This window comes from Ammospiza caudacuta, chromosome 1, assembly GCF_027887145.1.
Source record: "Ammospiza caudacuta isolate bAmmCau1 chromosome 1, bAmmCau1.pri, whole genome shotgun sequence".
Classification (NCBI taxonomy): domain Eukaryota; kingdom Metazoa; phylum Chordata; class Aves; order Passeriformes; family Passerellidae; genus Ammospiza; species Ammospiza caudacuta.
In genome coordinates, this window is record NC_080593.1 from 36240179 (window position 1) to 36267099 (window position 26921).

The 26921-nt window shown below is 38.7% G+C and overlaps 1 protein-coding gene across 1 annotated transcript in view; it reads right to left on the bottom strand.

Annotated features, from left to right (window-relative positions):
* RFTN1 (raftlin, lipid raft linker 1) overlaps window positions 1-26921 on the bottom strand; it is a 95477-nt gene that overhangs the window by 54225 nt on the left and 14331 nt on the right. The window contains exon 3 of the mRNA XM_058807336.1: window positions 936-1122. Within this exon, the coding sequence (XP_058663319.1) occupies window positions 936-1122 (187 nt within the window). The remainder of the gene's footprint in view (window positions 1-935; window positions 1123-26921) is intronic.

Here is a 26921-nt window from a genome sequence, read left to right on the forward strand (position 1 = left end):
ATCACTCAAGCCCACCGTATAAACCAGCTACATCCTTTTCTTCAAGCATCAGCACAAAGAGAGGGACCAGGATTGCCAGATGGAGGTTTAATTATCTGCCAGCCTTCAGAATTGGTCATGGTAAGAAGGGCTGGACTGGGGAATACAGGTGGTGTAGGAAACTGGAGAGAATGGCTGCAACAATACAGGTAGCTGCAGAATTGGGGATGGTCAGATAATATTAAATTAGGTTTTAAATCATTAACTAAAAATCATATGTGTACAAATATCCACATTTCAATTTTCTTCTGGGCTATTTAACAGCACATCCTATAGATTTTTTTTAGAAATCAAATTAAATCATAAAAGATCAGAATTCCTGTTTCTTTATCTATCTTCAGATTTTATGTAAGATATTCTTAATGCATTTTAATAAGTGCACAAAGCAGGAAAGCAATATTTTTATTTATGGAGTTTGCACTGACTAAAACTTGTACTGTTTAGAGGAAAGCAGGGCCTAAAGTCTACACATAAATTTAAGAAGTATGCGTTAGTACTACAGTTCTCAAATTAATTGTGTTAACTGTAACCATTAAAACACAAAATATGCCTTTTCTAAGCAAACAATTCTCCTGTCATAATTTAATCTAATAAATTTTTAAAGGGTACCAACAAGACCATCCTCACAAACTGTCATGCATAGGGCTTGTTTGTTTGCCTCTCATGACAACACATCCCAAAATACAGAGCATATTTCAACTTGTTATTCTCCAAGTCGCCTGCCAAACTGCAGACAAATTGTAAACATGAAGAACATGTTAAGCCTATTCAAGCCCACAAAAAAAAAAAAATCAAGTCTTGCACAGTAAACTCTGCTATAATTTCCTGATGTAGGTCAAAACTCAGCAGGAAATCACATCATCTATTTTTATCCCAGTTCACTGGAAGTGCTTTACCTTTCTGCTTTCTTGATAAGCACGGCCCTGAAGATTTGTTCCTGGGGAGTTTTCTCTTTTTCATCAGTTGGTTGCACAAAAGGGTGGACAGCAGCCAAGACAAAGCCCTGCTGGTACAATTCTTCCAGCTGAGCTGGAAGATCATACAAGGAGGAGAGCTTGATTGCAGATGATCCTGGCAGCTCAGCTGGAAACAAAAAGAAATTGGTCAATAATCTGACACTAGACTATCATGTATTTTAAAATCCAGACTCTTCAGAGTGAAGTAAGCTTCACACTGATCTACAATATTAACACCAAAACTGACCTTTCCTGAGACCCATTTTGTATTTCATATTTTAAGCAGGCTGTCTTGGCGAAGGACTTGTATTACACAAGAGACTTGTGCAATTAAACAAGAAATCAGATACATTAAAATGCCAAATCCACTACACAGCCTGGCAGAGATTAGTCGAAGAATTTAATAAAAACAAGGCAGTTGGTCAAAAGATATTCTAGGTTTTAGTAGTTGTCATAGTAATGCAAGTAAAGAAGAGTAAGCCATGAGTCAAAAAAACAAAACAAGAGAAAAAAGTCAATGAAGGCAGAATATGTCAAATTCAAAAGCTATAAAAAGAAGTATCAATCTACACAAAATCAGACTAAGAGATCTCTGATGCAAGGTGCTGATGAGACCAAGTATCTGCCAAAATGTCTGAAGATAATTTTGTAGGTATATTGATAATAGGAACATTGAGTGATGCATACCTATAGCAATGAGAAACCTTTTAGAATAAACACTAAATCTTATACCTCAGGGTTTAAGCAAACCTATACATATTAGAGGTGAGGATGAGACATAGTATATGAAAATAATCCTTCCCCAATCTGCTTACTGCAAGGTTTTATGCCATCCTGTCAAGTGTTTGTTGCTGACTCCTGTCAGACACTTGACATACACAAGGATATTTCAGTCAGTATAGCAATTGCCCTTATTTCTTTGGAGTCTTGTGGGATTCAAAAGAAAATCCCATAAATCACCTAAAACAATCTTTTATTCCTTTCTTCTCTGCATCAGTAATTCCTCATACACTTTTCATATTTTATGGGAAACAACATCTCTCTTTCCTGACCTTTGCCTCTTCATTTCCATCTCGCTTGGAGGATATTTATTATGTCAGCAAAACCACACCAGGGCATACAGGGTGGTGAGGTCCTGGGTGTTCTTCCCTCCCACTAAAGAAACCAGGAGGGAGGGGATGCGGAAAGAAACACAACAAATGCTGCCAGCACCTTGCAAGCCTTTGCTAAAAAAAAAGCACTGGAGAATAGTTTGTATGAAATAAGTGGGCAATGCAAAATAAGGTTTCATTGTATACTGCTTTTTCCATCAAACTCTATGGCTACCCTTTATGAATAATTTAAGGGGTTATCAAAAAACTAATAAATATTCAAACCAAATAATACCAAGGAATAATTTAAATAATAATAGAATAGATCTGCTTAGTATGTTTTTTTCCTCATGTAAGACCACGTTCCAGAAGGGAATAATGGAACTTTTTGACCAGGAGTTTAAGATGTAGAATTTTTTATTATTTTTACAAATAAAATGAGATCCAAGCAACATGCACATTGACAGACAACAGGGCTCTACCTTCTACAACAGCATACAAATCACTTCAGAGTCATAAAAAGAGACGGCACAATGAATAATGCATAATAAATAATAAACCAAACAGTTACTTACTGGAGCCTACTGGGGATAAAAATAGGGAAACCCAGATTTTAGAGAATTCCATTTTTCCTCTTGTACTCAGAGACTCCAAATATTTTTGACTACACTGCAAGTAATTAATTTCTAAATGAGGGGTTTACTTGGATACAATGGAATGACTAAACACTACTCAGTACTGTTAATTCTGCTCAGAGTGCTCCCATTTTTAACCATCCCCTATGAAAACTGATGCTCGCCTGGAGTATGTATGTAGCATCAGGATTCTTCTGAGGATAGCTTGAGTAAGATTAGTAAAAAGTCTAGTCATTAACATGGGAGACTGGCTGCTTCCTCCTAAAAGCTAAACATGAGGAAAAAGTGTGGAAATGCATGTAATTTGAGCCTTGGGATGTAACTTGATTAAAAAAGAAACTTAATAGAAAATAGAAATGGGTGGGATCATCCAGCTAGTTCATCCTGCTACCTAGAGGCAGGATCAGTTCTAGTTTAGTTGTTTCTCCGTTTTTCTCATCTATTTTTAAAAACCTTTAGTAATGGAAATTCCACAAGCCCCTGAAGCCATTTTTCAGCACTTCTCTATTCTTCCTACTTAAAACCCTTTCCTAGCACGTGGCCTAAATTTCCCTCTCTTAAATTCATGATTGCTACTTCCCCACAAGAGTATTCCTTTTCTGCAACAGCATTTCATAACTCCTAACACCATTCATGCTTGAATCTTACTTTCTTTATACTGTATAAACTCAGTCCTTTCAATGCTCCTGTTCTCCTGTATTCTTTATTTCTAAGTAACTTTTGATGTTCTCTCCCGATTCTCTTCAACTGTCCACATTTTTCTTCAAGTATAGTACCTAATTTTGCCCACAGTGATCCAGCACAAGCCTCACCACTGCTCTGTAGAATGGAAAACTCTTAACACTTACTACATCCTATGTCAGTTTACATCATCCCAGGGGAAAAAAAACAAAGGAAATTCTTCTCCCCATAACTAACAGAGGCAAATTTTCCTGTTCTTTGTGAATTTTAGGATTTTTCCTTTCAGTTCTCAAGGGCCATTCTGGGTTCTGACTTTCACAGAATGAACAGCACTTCTCAGACTGGCAAACTGTAACGAACATACTCAGCAGTCATTGCTGCAATAGTTAATGGAAACCATGAATTTTAACAGACTGTGACCAGAACAATTTTAAGCCTTACAGCTAATACATCTTTTTGGTTTGACACTGAACTACTGCTAAATTCTCCTCAGACTAGAGATCCTTCACAGCAGAAAGACAAGTTCCTATTACACAACTGATGCCCACAAGGTCTATGAGTTTTCTGGACCTATAGACTTGTGCTGTGCACTCTTGTTACTCTCCAACTGGTTTGAGTTGTGCAGATTCCTCCCCAGAAATCCCTGCTACACATCATCCTCTGGGTATTTCATAACACATTTTTTCCAGTATCTTTCTGGGCATTAAGTTGAGCTAACAATCTCACAAAACTCTTTCAATGTAGGTTAAAAAAGGACATGACATTTTGCTACAGAGTTGTATTCATTCTTCAACAGTCTTCAATCTTAAACTATAAAATTTCAATTATTTCTTCAGCTAATTCCTCTACAGTGCATACCTGTAAGTTTGGCCTACTTGGAAACATCTAATTTATCAAATCAGTTGTCAATCTAGTCTTTCCTTACTTTACCTTAGAAAAATGCTAACATTTTCAGAAAGTCTTACCTAATTTCCAGTAAAATATATTAAAATGCTTGGTTTAGTTGTTAAAGAGAATTCTAACTATATCATTTTAGAAGTAAAAGGAAGCCCAGAATTGTGTACAAGCGGGACTAGTTTAAGGTAAAAGAGCAAATGAAAAACTAAATAAAAACTTGTATAACACCAGTGCTTATAAGCCTTTATTTTGCCAAAAGATAATGCTGACTTCTTTTATCAGCCTCTTTTTTGCTTTTGAACTGCAGTGGCTCTAAGCTTTAGGTTCTGGTCCATATTTGCACATTTATTGTTGTATTTCTCAATGTGGCCTCAGAAGATTCCTTTCTTTATCATTTAGATGAGTGTGTAAGAAACTTAAATGTAAATGAATGAAGACACATTCTTCATTTTGGTTAAGGCTGAAGGTGGAGATAGTAGTGCTAGCTGCCTTTGGACTGGATCACCAGATAAATTAGATTGTTGCCTGATACATACAGAAGACTGCAACTTTACAGACTCTTTAAAAAGAAAGAAAGTTTGTGTTATACAACTGATATCTGTAAGGTGACTTTCCTAGGTCTAGGGACTTGTGCATTCTTTGCTGCTAATGGAAAAACTTGACCAAATATTCTCACTTACCCTCAACTTACCACAGAGAAATCACTAAGAGGAGCAAATTTCCATAAAAATCTACAGGTTTTCATGTGTATTTGAAAGTGGTCATTTCTGTAGCTCCAAAAAGCAATTTATGGGAAAACGAGAAAGGAAGCACAGACTACTACCAGGATCCCGAGGGACTAAGAGCAGGCTGAGAAACAAGACTGGGAAGACAGATTTTGAAGAGGGCTTCTGCCTGTGTTAAGGAGCTCCTCTTTCCCTCCCAGTGGATCATCCAGGGCTTCTACCACCAAGAACAAACAGCCATTGACTGGATTTAAACTGAAGCATCTCATGTGACCTCTGACAACTGTGCTATAGTCCACACTAATGAGGGAGACACCTCCTGATCAAATACTAAGGGAGTTACAGCTACAGTCTATAAAAAGTAGCCTGATTTTTGTGGTTGTTTTAATAGCAATAGATTTGGGTACCTTTGAGATGCGGTAAACCAACACTGTAAGAAAGAAAAGTATAGTATGCCTTATAAAATAATCCCTGGATTTACCTATTAGCCCATGCTTAATGATACCCATCATAAAATACAAGACATCTTTATATGTACTCAACAGAATTATGTGATTTCAACTCTATTCTATTTGATAAACAGCAGCTTCCTCTTCCTGACACATTTAAGACAAAGATAAAATGAACTTTATTATTTTTTTATCTCCTATTATGTGAATGATAGCTATGCCCCAGAAAAGCTGAAACATTAAATGCCAACATGGCATTTATTTAATTTCTCTTTACTGAAATGGTCAGATCTGAGGTCAAATTTGGGTCTTGGTCTCTTATCCTTAATACTTTATTTAAAAGAGAAAGCATACAGTTCTACTTTAAATTTCTATTATCCTGTCTATCTACTACCCTGTAACATTAGCTTGGTTTGCTTACCCCAACAATTAAGTGTTGGAATTTTTTGGTCTTCATTTTTCAACATGTTTTTCTGATTAAGCCTTTATGCTCTTATTTCAGTCACAGCTGCTAAAGGTGGATGGAGCCCTTAATAACAGTCCACATTACAGGTGAAAATGTTCCACAAAAATAATGGAGACTCCTTTTAACTACTCCTTGTTACCTTTTAAAGTTTTCATGTTCATCTGCATTTTAAATGTTCCTCAATTTATTATGGAACATTAAATAAGCCTTTTTCATAGAATCACAAAATAGTTTGGGTTGGAAGGGACTTGAAAGATCAGCTAGTTCTAGTCCCTCTGCCTTTGCATTAAAACAATCAAAGATCAAATCTGGGTCTACATAGATTGCACACATTCTCTGTCCACACCAGGTACAGAAGAAAACACTTTGCTCAAGGTGTGACACATCATGGGGTCTGAAACAAAGGCAGATTGGCAAACTCAAGAGACTCACACTATTAAGTGATGTAGCAACTCAGTTACCTGGTAGCTGCATCCATATTACTCCTATTTCATCAAATCACAGAATGGTTTGGGTTGAAGGCTCTTTAAAGATCATCTACTCCAATTCCCACAGCAAGGCCCATGGACCTCTTCTAACAGATCAGGTTGCTCAGAGTCCCATTCAACCTGATCCCGAATGTTTCCAGGATTGGGGCATCCACCACCTCTCTGGGAAACCTGTTCCAGTGCTTCACCATCCCCATTGTAAAAAAATGTCTTCCTAAAGTACAATCTAAATCTATCTTTTTAGCTTAAAACTATCACTCCTCCTCCTACTGCAACACACCCTACCAAAATGTTTGTCTCCATCTTTCTTGCAAGCCTCCTTTAAGTACTGAAAGACCACAATAAAGTCACTCTGGGGCCTTCTCTTCTCCAGGCTGAACAAGCTCAACTGTCTCAGTCTTTCATCACAGGAGAGGTACTCCAGCCCTGTGAGCAGCTTTGTGAACCTCATCTGGACCTGCTTCAACAGGTCCATGTCCTTCCCTGCTGGGGCCCCAGAGCTGGATGTAGCACTGCAGCTTGGGTCTCACCAGAGTACAGGAGAAGAGCAGAATCCCTTCCCTTGACCTGCTGGCCACTCTGCTTTGGATGCTTTGAACACACACTGCTTGGTTATCTCCAGTTCTTCATCCCCAGCATCCCCAGGCCTTTCTCAGCAGGCTGCTCTCCATCCCTGCATCCCCAGCTCGGGCTGGTACTCGGGGTGGCACTGACCCAAGTGTGGGACTTGGCATTTGGCTCCTTTAACCTCATGACGTTCACACGCGCCAACTCCTTTAGCTTGTGCAGGGTCCCTCTGCATGGCACCACATCCCTCTGGTGTGTCACCTGCACCACTCAGCCTGCTGTCATCCACAAACTTGCACTCCATGTCATAAGACCAGGCCTAACATGTGTTATCAGGCTCAGACCCTTCAAGAAATACAAGTTCAACTGTTTTCTTTTACAAAGTGCAGGATGAGACTGTTTCCCAATCCGTGGCCATTCCTGTGAGCAATCCCTGCTCGAGGCACCCATAGCCAGTGAACTATGGACCTACTCATGCTCCTCCTGTACCTCCTCTGTCCAGCATCACAAATCTCGCAGGTCGTTCCACCAAACTACAGACACTTCAAGTCACTCACAGAAAGAATTATGTCCTCCTGTCTCCTCCCTAGGGGAGCCCAGGGTCCATGGAGCCCTCCTCAGAAGAGGAAAGTTCCTGACAGAAGGGCCACAGGGGTGACCTCAGTGCAGCTCTCCCTCCCCACTGAGGGCTCAAAGCCACATGGTTGCCTCTGAGCAGGACTGAGCCTGTGAGCTATAAAGAAGCAAACATTCAGGCACACTACATACTTTGTCACTCCCTACCTCCATGCACCTCCCTACTCAGCACCATTTTTGTGCTCCTGCCCTTCCAAAGCACCCAAATCTCTTTCCTGCATTACACAGAGCACGTAGGAGAGCACTCAAGTCCAGAAAATCTTCCATGTTTTCACACAGGGCACTTTGTGAGCACATTTATGACTGTTTATAACAGTCCTGGTCATCTGTAGAATTGCAAGGCAAGCACGCTTCCTCTATTTAGTATGAGGACTGCTGTTCCTTTAATTCAATATCAATTTCTTTCCAGCAACTTTAATCTAATTTAAAGAAATCAAATCAACAGTAGACTAACTTCTAGAAGAGCAAAACACTGTATTAGGACCAGTCAAAGAAATTTAACTAAAAAGTTTACCCTGAGAAGATGCAGTTTCACCTACCTTGAAACATTTGGTAAGAACACATCAACTGCAGCAAAGGTTTTAATTTGGATAATGTTCAGAAATCAATGTAATGTATTCGTGTTTTACAAGATCAAAGTGGTTAAATAAGCACATCATTTTCAGTGTTTCTATGAATTTCCACTCCACTTGAAATTTTGGAATTACCTGTATTACTGGAATTGCGATTTCCTGATGGAAGGTAGAACTGCATTGACAGAAGGTGAACAGTCACAACAACCAGGATACACAAACAAACCAGTGTGTCTAGGAGCAGCTGGTTTGGGTGAGCTGAGCACTGACTGCTAAATGAAGGACCATCCTGTAGGCCACCTTTGGTTTGCCAGAGTCCTTGGGTTGCTCTGTGCAGGCCCTGAGGGCTGAATGGTACCATAGCCCCCCTCAGAGAGCTGGGGATCATCACAATCTAAGCGAAGGAAGGTGCAGGGTAACAACCTATTGTGAAGTGTTGGCTTTTTTCTTATAATGCAGAACAGACTGGAAAATATCCCCTCTCTGTACTATAAATAAGAAAGTTTTTAAGGCACTTTTCACTGACTTATTCAGCAGTTAATTTGGAACAGCTGAAGGAATCCAGATCATGATCCTTTCCAACTATTCAGGCTTCCTAAGGCCAATTTGTTACTCTGGAGGGAAGACAGCAAACTGGTACTTGAATATTCTCAAAACACTTACAGACTCATCCTGAGAGAAGGTTATTTCCATTCAGTGTCACTCTCACACACACAAAAAAATATTAAGCCATTTATGGTAAATTTTTCATTCTTTGTTACAAACACTAAGGAACTCTTTCATGCAGCACAAATTATTTGTAGGCCAGAACAATGCAACCATGCTACTCTCACTTAACTATAATTATTCTTTCCTCATTCAACGCACAAATAATTTCTTGCTACCAACACAAAGCTATCAAAGTACTTCTAATGAAAATAAAGACAAACCTACCAGTAATGTAACTTAAAGAACATGAAACAGTAAATACATTTCTAGCAAGTTTTGTGATGAGTTCCCAATAATTGTTTCTGAACTAAAACCTACCCAACAGATGTTAAAGCAGTAAAGCTAACCTAGCAGAAAATATAATGGTGCTTGTGACACTATAACATGGTTTGAATTACCTGAAAGGCACTAATTCTAGAATTCAATGAGCTAATAGCTCAAGCTTTTGGAGCAACAACTATACAAGCTGTACTACTGTCTCCCTTCCTTTTGAGCAGAGCTTGAGCTTCCATGAGGTGCATATATAGGTTCCTTAATTTCAAAGAGAAGATAGTATTGGTGCATTACTCCTCAGACTGTTAACAGAGGCAAGATACTGGATGTTAATAGAACTCATGGATTTTTCAGTTATTCTAAATTACATTCTCAGTGTTTTTTCTTTCAATCTTGAAGACAAATACAATAAATGTCCCCATAAAAGAAAGTAAGGATGGATATGCAAGAGCAGTCAGTGCTTCATAAATGAAGGTGTCTGTTCAATAAGCTCCTAGTATTTACTTTTAATGAAAATGTAATAATGGAAGTTAAAGATATTCAAAAGCAAAGCACTTTATCTTAAAGTGGTAGAGGGGACAAAATCCACAGAAAGACTGTGAAACTGCATATACACCTTTAGAAAGCATGTAAATACATAGAAATGTACATATACATGTATGAAGGTACACACAGATATACACCAACACTGTTTTCTTCCCTTTAGCAAAAAGCAGATACATGCATTAGCCAAACTGACAAAGTACTAAGATAACTCACAGATGCAATGAGACTACATAAACTTATCTGATCAAATGTGTTGTCCAATCTCATTGCATCTGTGAGTTACCTTGCTTGTTGCCCAGCCAAAGTTTCATTTCTGTGTCTTTCAAGTATAAGATAAGTATCCTAAGAACAGGGTATATTTGCCACAATGATGTGGTTATGCATGGGATGGCTTAACTTCTGGTGTTTCAGAAAAAAAAGGAAATACCCAGGCTATCTCCTCCACTAAGTTAAAAACAATGACTAAACAGAAGTTTAGCAACCTAAAAAAAATCAACAAGCACTTCTTAAACAACTCACAGCTTATACCCATTAGCCTGTGGGCAGAATTATACAAAATGAGCAAACAGAAGACCACCTACTAGAGGTTAAAAGGGTTAATGACTGTGCAAAAAGAAAAATTAAAAACAGTGGAAAAGGGGAGGGACATCTCCTTTAAACTAGCACAGAAATAAACCTAGGAAATCCTATCCCTTCTGCACTTGAATAGCTCTTCAAAATGCTATCTTTTCTATTTGCCATTCCCTCCACCTTGGTTCTACTTCCTAAATTGATCCAGACCAAACACAGAGACAACAAAGACAGGTAATTTACATATCACAAAACCAAGGAAATGCCAATTATGTCCAACAAAACACAGAAAGTGTTCAAAGTTACATTTTATCCATATGTTAGAGACTGCATAAGTTCCTAAAGATGAGTATTACATTGAACTACAGAGGAGAGAAAGGTTTAATTCTGAAGTACAGGAGGGACCAGCATGCTGATACACATGTATTCCCATCCCCCCCACAGCCCCCAAAGTACTGGTTCCCTCTCCTAAATCTGGTTCAGACACAAAATGAATCTGTTGATGGCAATACTTCAGCTGCCAAAGTCTAATGCTGACTGCTGTTCTCTTTAACAGCTTAAGCAGCAGTGAAACAGGACTTCCCATCACTTCCACCAGCAGTGCAGCAAGTCATGTCTCTCACAGCAAGCAGCCAGTTATCAAATACTTTAAAAAGGAGAGTAAGGGGAGCTACCCAATGAGCAAAAAATAGTGCAACTCACTGAAGAGATCTTCTGATATCTTACAAGTTGGTGGCATTGTAAAAGCTGGAGGGCTGATGCATCCTTTTTGCTTTGACCCCTCTCTAACAAATGTGCCTGTAATTTTTCTTAGCAGCAACAATAATGAATACTGGCAAGTTTCACAGCAAACTCTGCAGTCTACCTAACCTTCATTCTCTCCCATACTCTTTAAAATTCTGTCTTTTTCCCCAGCCATAACCCCTCCTTTTCCTTTCCTTCTCCTCTCTGTTTTATGCTTCACCTCAATGTTCTTTCCATATTTCTGGCAAATTTTCTTTTCAGATTTTAGAACTGCAGAATATAATAAAGTAGCACTGGTTCCTTTGCAAATTTTACAAAAAGCAAGCAGTAAGAAAATAGCATTGAAGTAAGAAAAAAAAACCCTGTAAAAAGCATAGGTAATACCCTCAGATGAGTGCAAAATTGTCTACTTTATTAAGTTTCAAATTATGCAGAATTTATTCATTTTATGGTATACTTTGCTGGATGAGAAAAATCTCCTCTGAAATGGAATTTTTAGCATTTCTTAGCTTTCCAAATCACTATATCCTATTGTCAATAAAATGCTGCATATGCTGATTCTTTAAGGAGGTCAAAAGCAGGAAGGTACATACACCCATCTATGAATTTCCATCCAAACCAACTGAGAACAACCTTGAGATTACTGTTTTCCGTTTTAACCAAGCAGAGATTGTAGAGAAGTAGTTTGCATTCATTATATGGGATTTCTTTCCATACTCACAAGGTAGTTATAAACTACAAATCTGACTGAAGCCTAGTTTCCAAACTGAAAAATGACAAGAGGATTTCAAACATTTGAGGAAAAGGGAGGAGAAGTAAGTCAACTAAGTAGTAACTGTGGCTGAATACACTTGCTATGATCTCATGCACGTTCTTCACAACACACTGATAACTGTGATTAAAATCAATGACTTGGCACACCAAAGTATTACCATCAAGGTTTTCTTTTTTTTCCCCGAAAAACAAGGTAATTGCTTCATACAATAAATATATGCCAGGAGAAAAAGCTGGAATCTAGAGAGAACATTTTAAAAATTTGAATTTTATAAATTCAGTCTTCCACACGAAGACTTAAATTTATGAACCTATCCAATAACCTCAGGAAGAAAGGTTAGGATCTATCAAGATAGCTCTTATTCCCCAAGCCAACCCCTGCAACTGAGAACTGATAGTCTCCAGGGAAACCAAAATCCTCTTGGCAGGTCATGCCTGTATGTATTTTATACATAACACTTTGCATTATATATATGGAAAAGGACAGACAGCTTTAGAAATGCTTGAAGGCTTTATTCAAATATTACCTGCTGCTTTCCGTTTCTTGTCATTTTACATCGCCAGTGCTTCACATGCATTCTCCCCCTCTGTTCCAAGAGATGGTTTAGACTTTCTTATAAAATCTTATTTAGAATGATACTGTGTGCCAAGTTGGCTTGGTTTTTTTAAAATCTAGAAAGGGATTTTTCCTAATCCTGTCTCTAAAGTTCATATATTACCGTGTTTCAGATGTTCTCATTTCTTGACTGTATCAATGATATTTCTTTTCTTCAAAAGGCAGTCAAAGATATAAAGCACTTAATATTTTAAATTAGATTAAGTATCCTAGTGACCTTCATCTTTCTATCTTTTTTCTAGCTTGAAATATTATATATTTTAGATAAAGAGAAGATACTTCCAAATGATACATGTTTTTCATTTGGAAGATAATATATAGTGTAACTTCTCACTATTCTTTTGGTCTCTATTAAATCAAAATCCCCTATTTAGAAAATGCTGTGATTTTTCACAGATGTCTGTTAAATTGTTTTCAGCTTTACTGACAAAACTAAATAAATATTAAAGTAGCCAGAAATGTAACACAGGTTGTATAACCAGACAAGCAGTGTTAGTTGTGTTACTTGAAGATATACTCTCAATTATATTTTGGCCCCAGGTTTAGTCATTTTTGAAAAGAAAGTTGGGTAAGAGGATGTTACATGATTAAATAAGTATTAATTCAGTATAAACAGGAGATATTCAGGGGCAGGTAAATTAATTTCAGAGGAAAGAGCTTATAATGCATTTGGATTTTTTATAAACACATTATCCCACAGTAATTTTAAGATGAACACTTCTGTGGACACAAGACTCAGAACACAACAGCCTGTTAGATTATAAACAGAGTCAAAACTGAGCTATTTAACTCCATGAAAATTTCCAGGAAAACACCAAATTTTAAAAAGGAACACAAGCAAATTAGATCTGGCTTACTTTCCAATTGGTAGGCCTGCTTGGGGAACTGCAATGAAAAAACAAATGGAAAATATCAATGAAAAACCAAATGGAAAATATTCTACAGTATTTACTATTCCTCTCAGCTCTCCTGCACCACACTTTAATTTTTTTTTTTGAGTATTGATAATGAGAATATATTCACAGCACTGTTAATTGTAAGAATACCTTTGTCAGGGTATCTGAAGAGTCTGTGTCTACAAAAGCAAGGTCAATATTTTACTGTCCCAGCAGACCTCATGTCACCCTCATGAGACTTGCCCTCAGTGCCACTGGTGAGCTCTACTGGGACATTTCAGCTACCCCACAGCACCAAAGGGAGCCATCCAGCTGGAACTGAAGCTGTTCTGGTATTTGCAGCAAAATTTGCAGGTCTGAATCCTTGTTATTCAAAGTCATCACAGGAAACCCACGGCAGACTTAACAGGCAAAGGTTTGCAGGGGAAATTCAAAAATACAGGGTAGCAGTAATCTCTATCAAGCAAATTCCCAATGGTTCCTGATTAATTTGGCATGTGGAAGAGTCATGTATCACCCCATTGATGATTTTTAGAGTGACCAGATAAACTAATTCCAGAATATATAAAATTAGAACCACCAAATGGATGGATTATTTTGCAACGAATTAGGCAAGTGTTAAATGAGGTGAGAGGTTCCAAAGAGGACCTACTTTCCTGTCCATACGTTTGTGGATTTGCTGACTCTGTAAGTACACAAGGGTGATCAAAGATCTGATTAAGATCAGTACAAGATAAAATATTTCTCCCTGACTTTTTGCTACCTGTGCTATTATACAAATTCTCTCAAATACTCAAGTTTTTCTCCATTAAGTAATGGAGAGTGATTCCTGCTAAGGAAGCTTTTGTTCTTCAACCTTGCTGCCACAGCCTCAAATGTTCCTTTGTTTTTTTTTTTTTCTTCCCACCTCTTGGATTCCTCAAACTGATGAGAAACACCAATTATGTGGCTACACTGGAGCAATGCATGAGCTCACTGGCCAGTGAGCTGCCAGTGCACATCTTGGTTCTCCTTGCCTTTCCCTGATTATTAATAGAGGTCTCAGTCTTCTGCCCAACTGCCAGTTTCCACAGCTCTAGGAGCAGCCTAAATTTTTCACAAATTGCTTTGAAATTGTGTGGTTATAATTATTTGGAGGAATGAGACAGACAGACTGTGAGCCTTTTTTAACTCTCGTTTCCCTAGGAAACCGGTTCAGAAACAAAACAGAAAATTCATCACACTACCACCTACAAACCCTCTGAAAAAAAAAAATTCCTTCAAAAATAAAGACCTCAAAAGAAAATCCTGCAAAAGGTATTATGGGATATTGCCTTCTGTAACACCTCTAACAGTGTATTTAACAGTGATAAGGCTTTCACAGAATATTGAAAACTACTAGCAAGCAATAGTTCACCACTGGCACCTAAAAGCAGTATGTCACTGCCAAACACACCACATCACTTCAACTTGGCAAGAATGCTTGATAGAAAGCCAAAGAGTAGTGGAAAAGGCTGTTAAAAGTTAACAAAGCACTTCCCAAAAGTACTGTTTTGTTTTTTTAGGCAAGTCTGCTAGAGCATGGGTGATGGATTTACTAAAGAAAAAAGCTTTTCTTGGCAAAATCCTGCTTTTTTTACTTAGAGCAAATTTTCCTGTCACACTGCAGAATTTGAACTCCTACTCCCTCGTTTCAGAAAAATGTGGCCAGTTTCTGTTTTCAAGTGAAGAATTTCCACACAGTGATACTGATAGCAAGGAAATCCATTGCTTAATAAGGGTCATGGGAAAATGGCCACAAATTCAAGCATCATTACAATGGAACAGGCATAGCAAATTATATTTTTTTCAGTTTATTTTTTTAAGTTTGCAATAAAATGGTTGTTCTTGCAATTTTGTTTGCAAACAGTACCAGAATATTTCTCCAAAAGTTTATGAGAAGGCATTGTTTTACCCTTATTTCTCAGAGTCGTTCTGTCAGAAAAAGTGCTGCAACTACAATATTTATTGGAAATTAAAAGGAAAGATGCAGAGAAACCTTATCTTCAAAGCTGCTAAGGAACAAATTAATGAGGTAAATATAATCTAATATCAAAGTAGTAAGTATATGCAATAAAGATGTAACAGATGTCCTGTCCAACAGGGACAGAATACTTTCATGGTATGAAGGTGGTAATTAAAAAGCATTACACAGTCTTAAGATCTAAGACTTCCCTTACCCCTTGGATAGGATCTCTTTTGGGTTAGTAACATCAAAAATTAGTTTCTTAACTGCACATTCTTACTGATTAAATAATAGAATACAGAGGCAAATGAGCAGGTCACTTTCACCATTCTATTGACAAGGAATAGAAAATAACCTTTACAGGTGGCACAGTGCAGTGTGACAATGCATATTCACAGTTTCCATACAACAGAACTGCAGGCTGTTATTCCTGTCAGCTCCTCCTTGCACAGACAATACCTCAGAAGCAAACCTGGGGAAAAGTGTAAAGCACAGTGCCTCTGTGCCCTGGCTAATATTGTCTTCTTGCTGCTCCTGATAAAGCAACCCAAAGAGAGGCCACAGGCAGCTGCACGTGGCTCTAACTTCTAATCATATGACAGCCCATGTCAAAGTCGCTTTCACTTCTCCCCAGTCCTAAGTGGATTCTGCAAAATAGAATTTCTAACTTCTCTTATGTCAAAAAAGGTCAGACCTGCTACTGGCTAATAATGAAATATCAGTGATAAAGTAGTCTGAGCTTCCACCAATGTTTCTGGAAGGGTACTCTGAAAGTATCTGTTGATGAGAAGACCAATTTTTCACAAAAATTTACTATAATAAAAAAAAACAAACTAAACAAACAACGACAACAAGTAGTGCAAGAGTGCAGCTTAACAACGAAATGTTACAATTAAAACGTGTTGTATTCATTGAACATGTGGTGAAGAACAATGAAAATAATCCCACAAAATATGTCCAATTTTATCTATTTGATTACTTGAAAGGCTTCATCAAGGCATTCAACCCAGCTGGAAAAATAGGGTAGATGGACTGCAAAGAAAGACAGATGCTGCATCTGAGCTGAGCATTCCTAAGTAAATAAACAACAAAACCAAAACAAAACAAAAAAAAGGCAATTCTGACACAGTTCCAAACTTTATGAAACAATAACTTAACAAAAGACCATTTATTCTGTCACTCTCTTTTTGTTCTTTTGTTCTGTGATTTGAGACAGAAGTAGATGCTAATTTTTTTTTGCTTACTAGTAATCTGTACAATAACTGCTTGTGAATTAACCCATGCAATTTTGGACTATTTGTCAATTCTTTTACCAGTTGTTATTAAGAAATTCAGGAAACAATTGTTCAAATAGAAGAACACCACAAAGGGCTTAGCAAATGAGGAACTACAGCAGTAGACTGCTGTTTATTTATACTTCACGAGTAACCATGTCCTGGCTTATCTCTCACTTTCTCAAAAATTCCACCTGTTTATTTGTAAACCTCATACCTCATTCTCTTTCAGATTTAAGGCCTTTTATCAATTCATTTGGAAACGTGTGGCACCTTTAGGACTTCTCACATCCTTGATGTCTTTAATTTTTTATGTGCCACATCGTACACAAAAGTCTCTGTATTCTCAGACTGAGATGAACTCTTTCAACTGATGACTGTTTAACAGAGACAGATAATATTTTTGCAGTTCTTAACTCACCTGATGACTGTCAAGCTTGTCTTTCGTGGGCTGATCAAGAGCTGCAGCTCACAGCAAAGGCTTAATGAGATTCTCTTTCCCTTGAAAGGACTGTTTCTTACAAGAAGAATCTGTAGCTAATCACTGCAAGTCTCAAGTTGAGAGGATGATTATTTGGTGGGGAGACAGAAGCTGCAAGTTCTGCACAGTTCAACTAAAGAAGCTTCATTTATATGAAATAAGCAGGTTTTGCAAAAACCAGTTGGCTGGGAAGCCTTAAGCTTGCAGTTCCTGTGCAAGACCTTATCACAGTCCATGGGTTACCACGTATCAGGAAGAGCCACACCACTTCACTACAGCAGCTGCTGAGCAAGCATCAGACTCAGCCAAAACTTCTCACACGCCACCTCATATCTTGGAAACTCCCCTGCTTTTCCTAAGATTATCACACAGTATAGTGTGTCACAAATATCAAGTAATTTGTAAAACCATTACTGTACACAAACCAAGAGTATGCTGGGTGTGCAAGTTGTTTTACAGAAAGCAGGCTGCAATTTCATGTAGTAATTGTGTCACTTCTCAGTCCAGGAAATTACACACTTGTATGACTGCAGTATGATAAAACCAAGTCACTGAGACTGTTTAAAACATGGGACAAAAATATGCAACACGTGCCAGGGTTTTGCCAAGATAGTTGAACAAGTGCCAAAGGAGCTAGCTGGGGAACTGGAAGCAAGACTAGCACAGAGTTTGGCAAATGCTAATAAGTTCTTGTCCTCTACAGAAGCAATGAACATATTTTCAGGCTGCCTCATCGCTTAAAGAGAAGGCCACAATCTGGAGGCCTGGATCAATCTTTATCAGCTTTGTAATATGTTATGGCTGCAAGACAGTAATGATCAAATGGTATTTCACCAAGTGACTACACTGAAGAGTTCTGACAAAAAAAACTAGCCATGAACCAGCAGGCATCCAGAATACAGCACTGAACTGACACCTATGGCAAAAAGGTGTTTTATACCAGGCCCAGTGTGAGATGTTTGCTTGGCAGTATATTTACATCTTCTACAGACTTACTGGGCTGTCACCAGTGCACACACACACAGGCACTGGAAAACAAAACAGTACAAAAGGCCTGAAGCAGATAAAGCACCTTCACAGGCATAGGATCAATGCCTCTCTATATACCAAGTCAAGGTAAAGAAAATGCAGGTGAGGCTTTCGCACACAAAACCCATGCAAATGCTGTGAGAACACTAACCTGGAGAACAGTTGAGATTGAGACAATAATTAAGGTTTGCAAACTACATTATTTTGCTGAGTACAATATTCACAACCTTAATTAAAACTGCAGTCACAATTATGCTTGTTGCTAAAGCAACAATTCTACGCATTTACAGAACAGGGCAAAGAAAGTGAGAAATTGTGCAGTTTCCATGATAGATTAAAACTATGTAAATGTTCTCAGGTTATTCTCCAAACAAAATTTAAATTGACTGTTGATTTTTTCTAGAAATGACAGCATTTTAAGGTTTAAAGTAAGCTTTCCCCTGTTCAGTAATGAAATAAGTCTTAACACACTCAGAGGACGTTTTTCCTGTCACTGAGATTCAAAAGAAGGAAAAAAATAAAAAAGAAGTTATCATGAAAGACCCAAAGGGATCTGAATCCAGAAATGTAAGTTGTCTTCTTCAGTAAAAGACCATGTGCCTGCCCATGCATGATAGGATGGGTTTTATTTAAGCAGAACTTGATAGCAAATCTTGTCAGAGTGACAGCCGCAGTCCCTGCCGGGCTTCATTGATACAACACAACAAAAAGGCATCCCTCTGGCACTGGAAAGCTCCCAGAATACTGAAAGCTCATGCAAGGCCGTGTCTTCTCTTCCTGCTCAACATGTCAAATGCTATCCGTCCTCCTCCATTTCTACAGTCACTCACGACCCCTCAAATTCTTTTAGTTTGTGTTCAACTACTCTTCTCCCTTGATATTCTTGCCCTATTTCATCTGCTCTATTTTCTCCTCATGCCCACTCCTTTCTGAAGACCCTTTCTCCTCTCTCCACCATGCATGAGTGCTCATATCAAGGGAGCAGGGCATAGTAAGTGTCAAGCTAACACCTCCCTCTTAGGCTTCCAGACACAGTGAGGTGCTGCTGTGAAATCCCTTCCCCGTCCAAACACAGGAGAACAGAGCAATGGCATTACACACAATGTTTGGAGGGATCTCCATGTCCACAACCCACAACTGGTCCAGCCCAGGGTGGCTCTACCTTTTTGGAAGACATAGGTGGCAGAGGCCTCAGGGCAGTGCCCTTTCCTACTGCACTCATGAAAAGCCAACTGGTCCCATACCCCCTTAGGGGAACAGCAGCACCAACGTGTTCCTGCTCCTGGAACTCTTCTCAGCTCTGTGTGTGATCTGCTGCACAGACAGCCAGAGCATGGAGGCCTCATTTTGTACCAGGGAGGTGGTACATTCAGTGGAAGTATATTGGAAGATTTGCTTTATTCCCCATTTCAACAATTCAATGCTATTGAATTGTTGCTATTCAGTGGAAGGATGTTGGAAGATTTGCTTTTATTCCCCCAATTTCAACACGCAGCCCACAGACAGGGTGCATACCTCTCACATTCTCTCCATGACTGGAGGTGCAATGCTAGGCACCAAAGCTGAGTTAAATTTTGTTCCAGTTAATTCTCTGGTCATGCTGGTCCCTGGGGGAATGTTTCTGGTGCAGGCCATATCAGCAGCCCATCATCCTTTTTCCTTGCCTTTGTCCCTGCTCCTGGAGTTCCAGATCCCACTTTCCCTCCAGGTTTTTCTTACCACTTTGCTTGTAACTTTGGGCCACATTCATCTTGTCTGACAATAAAGTTAGCCAATATGTTACTTGAACCCTTTCTCTGCCCCACTGCTGTTTAGCTGCAGCTGTGCCTTCCACTCCACTTCTTCAGTGGAGAATCCCAAAGTGTCTGTGTTGTCTGGGGCACAGCAGCAGGAATGCTATGGCACAGAGCCTGGGCTAGGGATGTTATAGCTCATCACAAGGCTGACAGATATCTTGACTGCTGGGTTTTTTTGGGTTTTTTTTTTGGGGGGGTTTTTTGGGGTTTTTTTTTGGGGGGGGGGTTTTGTGGGAAAGAGTGTGGAGGCAGTTTCTAGGATTGAAGGATTCTGGCTGTGAAGACCCTTTGGAGCTTCATACGAGCTGACATGTCAGCTGAGTGTTGACAGCCTATCAAGCAGCTGACAGGGCACGGTCCTCTGAACGGGATGCTTCAGCCAAAAGCCTAGGAAGAGGACTGGCAGGCCATTTCCTCTGTAAGCTGAAAGAAAAGCAGGGAAGGAACAGATGCTTCCCAGGGAGAAATACATGTTTGCTTGTTGAGAATAGGGGGGAGATGATCTCCATACTGCAGGACCTGATCAGAATGTACTACTCCCCTTCCTTCTCCTTTATCTCCTCTCTACAAGCTAGGGGAGCAGAAGGACAGACTTTCTCACCATTACTTTTGTCAGTTCTCCCTCCTTTATCACTTCTCATAAGAGAAGGGCACAAGTTTCACTCTTACCCCTCCCTTTTCCCACATGGTGTGCTGCTGCTACTTTTCAGCCATGTTTTTCCTCAGCATAAACTCAGTCCCAAGCCTGTAATGATTCCTGAGGGCCACTGAATCAGCAGCCAAAGGTACCTGCCAACAAGGAGAAAAAGTCAAAACAGGCATTCAAAGTCAGGCAAGAGACAAAGTAACTATGCCCATATAAAAGAGATAAACAGCTAAATGCCACCAGGAAAAGACTGGATTCTCCTCTCTTCTAGACACTGAGCTCTGCTGAGCCTCTCTGCAAGAGCAGTGTTTGGAACAGTGTTTGCAGGATGACACTGCAAAGCTGTCCTCCCTCCCCAAACTGCCTAACCACTGACCAACAGGTACTACAATCATGGGACAACACAGGGCAACAGCCACCTGTGAACATAGGTTTGGACTCCCAGAATTTCATCCAACGATGGCAAAGTCACAGCAGTAGCTTGCACAACAACAAAGTCTGACCTACCACACCATCCGCAGTGCGGAGAGGCAAGCACTAACCCTACCCATCCAACTTTGTGTCCCACACCCGTGGTACCTTCCCCAGTGGGTGTAGGGCAGAGCACACAGAAGAGCAAAAACTTGTAAGGTTAAAACACTGTCCATGTCTTCATCCTCAGATAACACTAGGGAGGAAGCAGGAGGCAGCCAGCCCATCTGGAGTGTGCTCACAGAGTAGTTGCCACAGCTGCCAGTGGCAAAAAGAAGTCAAGGGAAGTCATCAAGCAGTAGCTGCACTGGTAGCATGTATGAAAATGCATTAACAGAAAAAACCCAGAACAGACGTAGAACAGAAATCAGACATGCTTCTGAATGTGAAATCTCTTTACAAGTGTCACTTGGGCAGAGCAATGACAAGTACAGTCATAAGTGTGAGACAAGTGCTGGGACAAACCAGCATTTCCTGGAGTAGCCCCCAGAAGGGCTCAAAGCCAGACAGGAGCATTTTGCAGATACCTTTCCTGCAGACTGCTCTGAAACACATGCACTGGGATGTCCAGTGTACGGCAGAACACGTGACTTGTCCAAAGTAAAACCCTCAAACACATTTAATGGGGAGTGTAAACTCCCCAGAAGCAACTGCCACAAGCTGGCTGTCTGCTCCTCTTGCCCTACACTGCTGGCTACACACAATGCACAGCCTGACACCAGCCTGTCCTCAGCCCTGTGGACCCTTGGACATGACCCACCAAGACACTGTTATAGGCTGTGTGAAACAGCTGAATGTTGACACCATTTCCATCAGAACAGAGACTTTTTCTTCTTCACATTGGAACTTGAGGAATATGAATGCAAACATTTTAAAAAATCCTGCACAATCAATGTACATGTTTGGTGCTTTCACTATCTCAAGGTCAAGAGCAGTTGACACTCAAAGTTCCTTTTTTCTCAAAGGGGCTATACTCCACTCAGGATGAACCAATTCTAAACTTTAGTTTGTAGGAGATCTTAGCCAAACAACAATTTATTTTGTAAATATGTTAAGAAGTCCATTACAGTACTGCATAGATTTTGTATATTATATATATTATCTTTTATCTGGATAATGTCAATGAATTTGTAGCAACAAGTTCTTAAAAGACTCAGCAGATTACCACAGCGATGACTCCTAATCACTTCTCTCTCATAATAAAACCATGAGACTTTTACTATTTGAAGTTACTGTGCGATCTCCTGCTCCAGTTAAACACAGGGCAAGTTTTGATTCTGAGAAAACAGAAAAAAAACCTGTGGCTTTAATAATTTCACCATTCCATGAGAAATGCCTGTCTGCCAGCCTTGCAGACTGCCAAATCTGGCTCCCTGGCTCTTGAACAGCATCAGGAGGATGAAAACCACATGAAGATTGGAAAAATGTGCAAGGCCAGAGGCCAAAGAAAAGACACAGCCACTCAGAAAGATCACGTGCAGTTCCTGAGTTGCTGAGAGAAAGAAAAGGTTTCTTAGAAGTTGAGAACTCTTTTTAGACAGTATCTGTACTTTTCCATGATGTGAGTGAATTACAGCATTCATGTAAATGTGATGACGAAATGTACCTCTTGGAAGAGCTCACTAACTACACTAAGAAGAACCCTGAGGTCAGAGTAGATAAAATGAATGACTGAATGGTAAGAATGGAGTATTATAGAATCCAATCTTCATTCTAAGAATGGGTGCAGACTAGAAAGTTAGTAGCCACATGACTATTGTGACACACATTTTTTGACAAAGTATATGTATAAACAGAACATCCTGCAGATATTCCTTTCCTCCCTAGTCCATTTCTGGTTTGCACACACCCATTGTCTAAATACACAAGCAGAGTCCACACAGAAAGCGTGGCTATGACATCACTAGGTGTACTTGGGATTCCATAAAAGCATCTAAACCAAAACTGTTTCCAAGCACAAGTTGAAAACAGAGTTTCAAAACACATCATACTTACACTCTTTAACATATTTGAGATGTTCTAACATACATACCATATTCTATCTAAGGTTTCATCTAGTCTATAATGTATTATTCCAACACAAAATAGTGATGTCACAGTACAGCTGGATCTTGAGGGGACAAGAAATGCCAGCAAACTTTATGCTTTTTCATTTTTGAAATTATGTGAATGGTACAGCTTTTCCGCCGGTATGTGGTTGTTAACCTTTGGGCTAGAATAGTTAATTCATACTACTGACCAGCTTCTTGCTTTGAAGGACATGTTTTATTCCCAGTTCTGTCATAGTCATCACAGGACTTCAGCTAAAGCTCTTTGCACTTTCCGTTCTGGTATAATTAAGTGTAGAAATAAAGCAAAACTTAAGTGATTGAAGACTCATATCCCCAGGAATTACTCCTCTCAATGATATACATATGTCTGTGTACTGCACACCTCACTGATATACTGATACAGAACATACATATATATATATATATATATACACATAGAAGAAAAAGTGAGTGCATGCAGTCTATCATAACAAGGATCTAGATAAAACCAATAATTATGGAAAGCAGAGCTTCCACTTAGAAACTAAAATACATCTCACAGTTGTGCATCCTTATTTAAAAACAGTAAAGTTCAAATCTAATGACTCTTTCCAGCAATTACATTTATGATGTAATTTATGGCATTTATTAAACTCCCAACATATGGAATGCTCCTTTTATGTCAAATTGCAAATTTCCCAAGACACACAAGTGAGTTTTATAAACTGCTACAGCAGGAACATTTCATTTTGCTGTGACTTAAAAGTGGCAAGTCCTGAAGGGTTACTGGAAATTATCTCAGTTGGCTGGAGCAAGCCAAAGCTGTGGATTTGATCCCTGCATGGGCCATTTATTTAAAGAGTTGGACTCAATGATCCTTGGGGGTCCCCTCCAACTCAGAATATTCTGTGATTCTGTATTGCCACAGACTGGAATTCACTTGAAACAGAAAACCAAGCCAAAAAAATTCATTTCTTCATATTTGCATTAACAGAAAGGACAGAAGCTCCGATCCAGCAAAACCCTTATGCTGCTTCTTTAGATCACACACATATAACCAAACTAAACTGAATGAGATATGCACATGGACAAAGCTTTAAAAAAGGGGAAGCATTAGCAGAATCTGGGCTACAAAGCAATAATCCATTGGCCTCTCCTGCTCATCATCTTTCTGCTCTGAACCTGCTAGACATTAATCTGCTCTGAAGGATTGTTTTAGTCAGTTATAGGCAATCTATACACAGTCTGGTTCAAGTTATCACATCTCATAAATAACCTAACAATGTTTTGCCGTGCTAATTTTATTTCATCACTCTTGAGGACTAAATGGTGGTAACAGACCTGGTCAACTTGAAATACAAAACTCAAAAGCTAATTTAATTTATGTTCTTCTGCTTACAGAAATGAAAACAAAATTAAATAACTTTGCCAATGGGGAAATATTTGCTTTTACTAGTCTTAAATCAAATCACACCTGTAAATGCAGAGTTGCAGGTTTTTGTTCTTTTTTCAGTCACCCGGTTTTAGGTTTTTTTTCCCAGCTGAATGGTGAAGTGAAACAGAAAGCAGAAGTCAGGCACAAATACCTGCTTAATGTAAAAATTACTGATAGGAAGAGAAGGTAAGCATTGAAATCAACAAGTACTATGTTCTACAGCAAAAAGAACTTCCTTACCAAAAATGCATACACTTTTTACAGGAAAAATGCTTCTCTGTCCTCTACTTGCACAATTTCCAGTGCATGACACTTCAAATTCTGAATCAGACTTCTTTCCTTCTCCAAGGACAAAACTGAGAGGGCTTCTATTAATTTAAGCCAAAACTGAAATTTAATCTCAAATAAAAGACTTCAGTATGGATATACTCTTAACTATTGATTTTAATATAATAATGCCTCCTATAAAGGCCCACTAGCACATGATTTGTGTCTTGTATTAGGAAAAAAATCAATAAAAATCAAAAGCCCAGCCATAGCAGTTTTAATAATATGGTAGTAAGTGGTTTTTAAGCAGTATAACTGTCTCCAAAACATGATGGTAAAGTATCCATATGCTTGTCAGAACTTGAAAAATATATACACTTTCAAATTTTATATATATATATATATATATATATACATATAAAGACATATATATATATAGACACCCTAAAATGCCTCAAATAAGAAGGTTTCATGTATGTAGCAAATTTATTAAACTAGGAGTACTGTCCTGGTAAAAATACATGTCCTTAGACTACAACAATGACAACATTCAAGCAAAAAAGATGGTGGGAATGTTAGAATGTAATTAATAACCTTACTTTTAAATAATCTGCTTCATGTTGTTTTCTGGGGGTTTTTTAGTTTTTGGGTTTTTTTTTTACTAAAGAGACAAATTCTTGACAATCAGGATAAAAACCATATGTTCACGTATTCACATCATAACTTAAAAACTTCTTTGGGACATGTGAAGTATTGGTATTTTTCATTCCATCAAAACATCTGGATTTTAGTGGTTTTACAGCACAAATAGCTTGTTCAGAGTATAGCCTTTCCCCATTTAAAAAAAATTTATACCCCATTCCATTCTCATCACATGGCTAGCAGATGCTTCATGCCAACTTTATTCAAGGCCAAAACCTATCGTAACTCATCAGGCCAATGAAATACTACAGGAATGTAAAGCAAAACAGAAAAAAACCCCCAATCAAGTCAGTCCAAAAAATTCCCCTAAACTTCAAAAAATTCCACCCTATTCTGAGAAGTAAGGAGTGAAATTACTATCAGATTCCTGTTTTTCTCAGGTCATCATAACCAAAGACGTGAAAGAGAAGAAACAGAGGATGAATAAGTTAGCTTAGTTTCTGTATGATCTGTCTAAGCAAGGACAGTTTTCCAAAATAAGTAGATCAGATAAGAGCAAGGAAGGAATGCAGATTATTGAAATATTTCTCTTTCCAACAAAATACCAAAACAAAACAAACCAGCTTACCCCATAGAGGCTCTGTTGAAAACGTGGTTGCTTAAGACTATTCCATCTGCCAGCACATATCCCCTTGAGATTTGCTCACCAATTGCCTCTATTTCCAATAAAACTTGGAGATAGCAGAGACATAAGATGACCATTCTTCATCCCATTTTTTTATAAGGCAAAGGATGGAAAATAGAAATAATTTTTGACTTTTGGGCAGGGGACACAATCTTTTGTTGTTTCAGGTTTTTTTTATAGTAAAGGCCTGAAGTATTATAGAGTCGACCCTAATTTGTCTCTTCCAGCTTTGTGGCAAAAGGTTTGCTGCAACTCTTTTATATTCCTCGGGTTTTTTATTGTTATAAAATTCAATCATTGCAACTAAACACTAGTATTGTCTCTAGGGCAGTGAGAAGACAACTTCCTCTGCACTTCTGACATTTTGCTGAACCAGCAATGAACCACCCAATTCACAAATATAGGAATGTCTTCTTCACAAGTAAAAATGTGTGATGATTTTATCAATTTAATTTAGGTGAAAACAGATGTGGTTTCACCTGAGGAAGAAAAGCAGCCCATAAGCTTTGGACAGTACAGATGACTAAGGATAGAACATAGAATGACACTGTCAAGGGACAACATGGAAGACAGACAAGGATTTCTTGGAAGAGGCCACCTTAACAGAAACAAGATCAGGCTCATAAGCAGATTTGTAACAAGCCAAGCATGCCCACCTCAAGCCTGAAATGTCTTAGCAAAGTACCCCTTACTCTTCAAGTGCCAGTCTACACTAGATAACCCTTTGCTGATAGCAATTTACATGCTTTTTTCAAAAAGTAAAGGACAGTGGCAAATCCAACCACTTTAATTCTGGAGAACCATGCAGATTATCAGGGTTGTGGCACACAATGGAAACTGATGGGCTCTTCA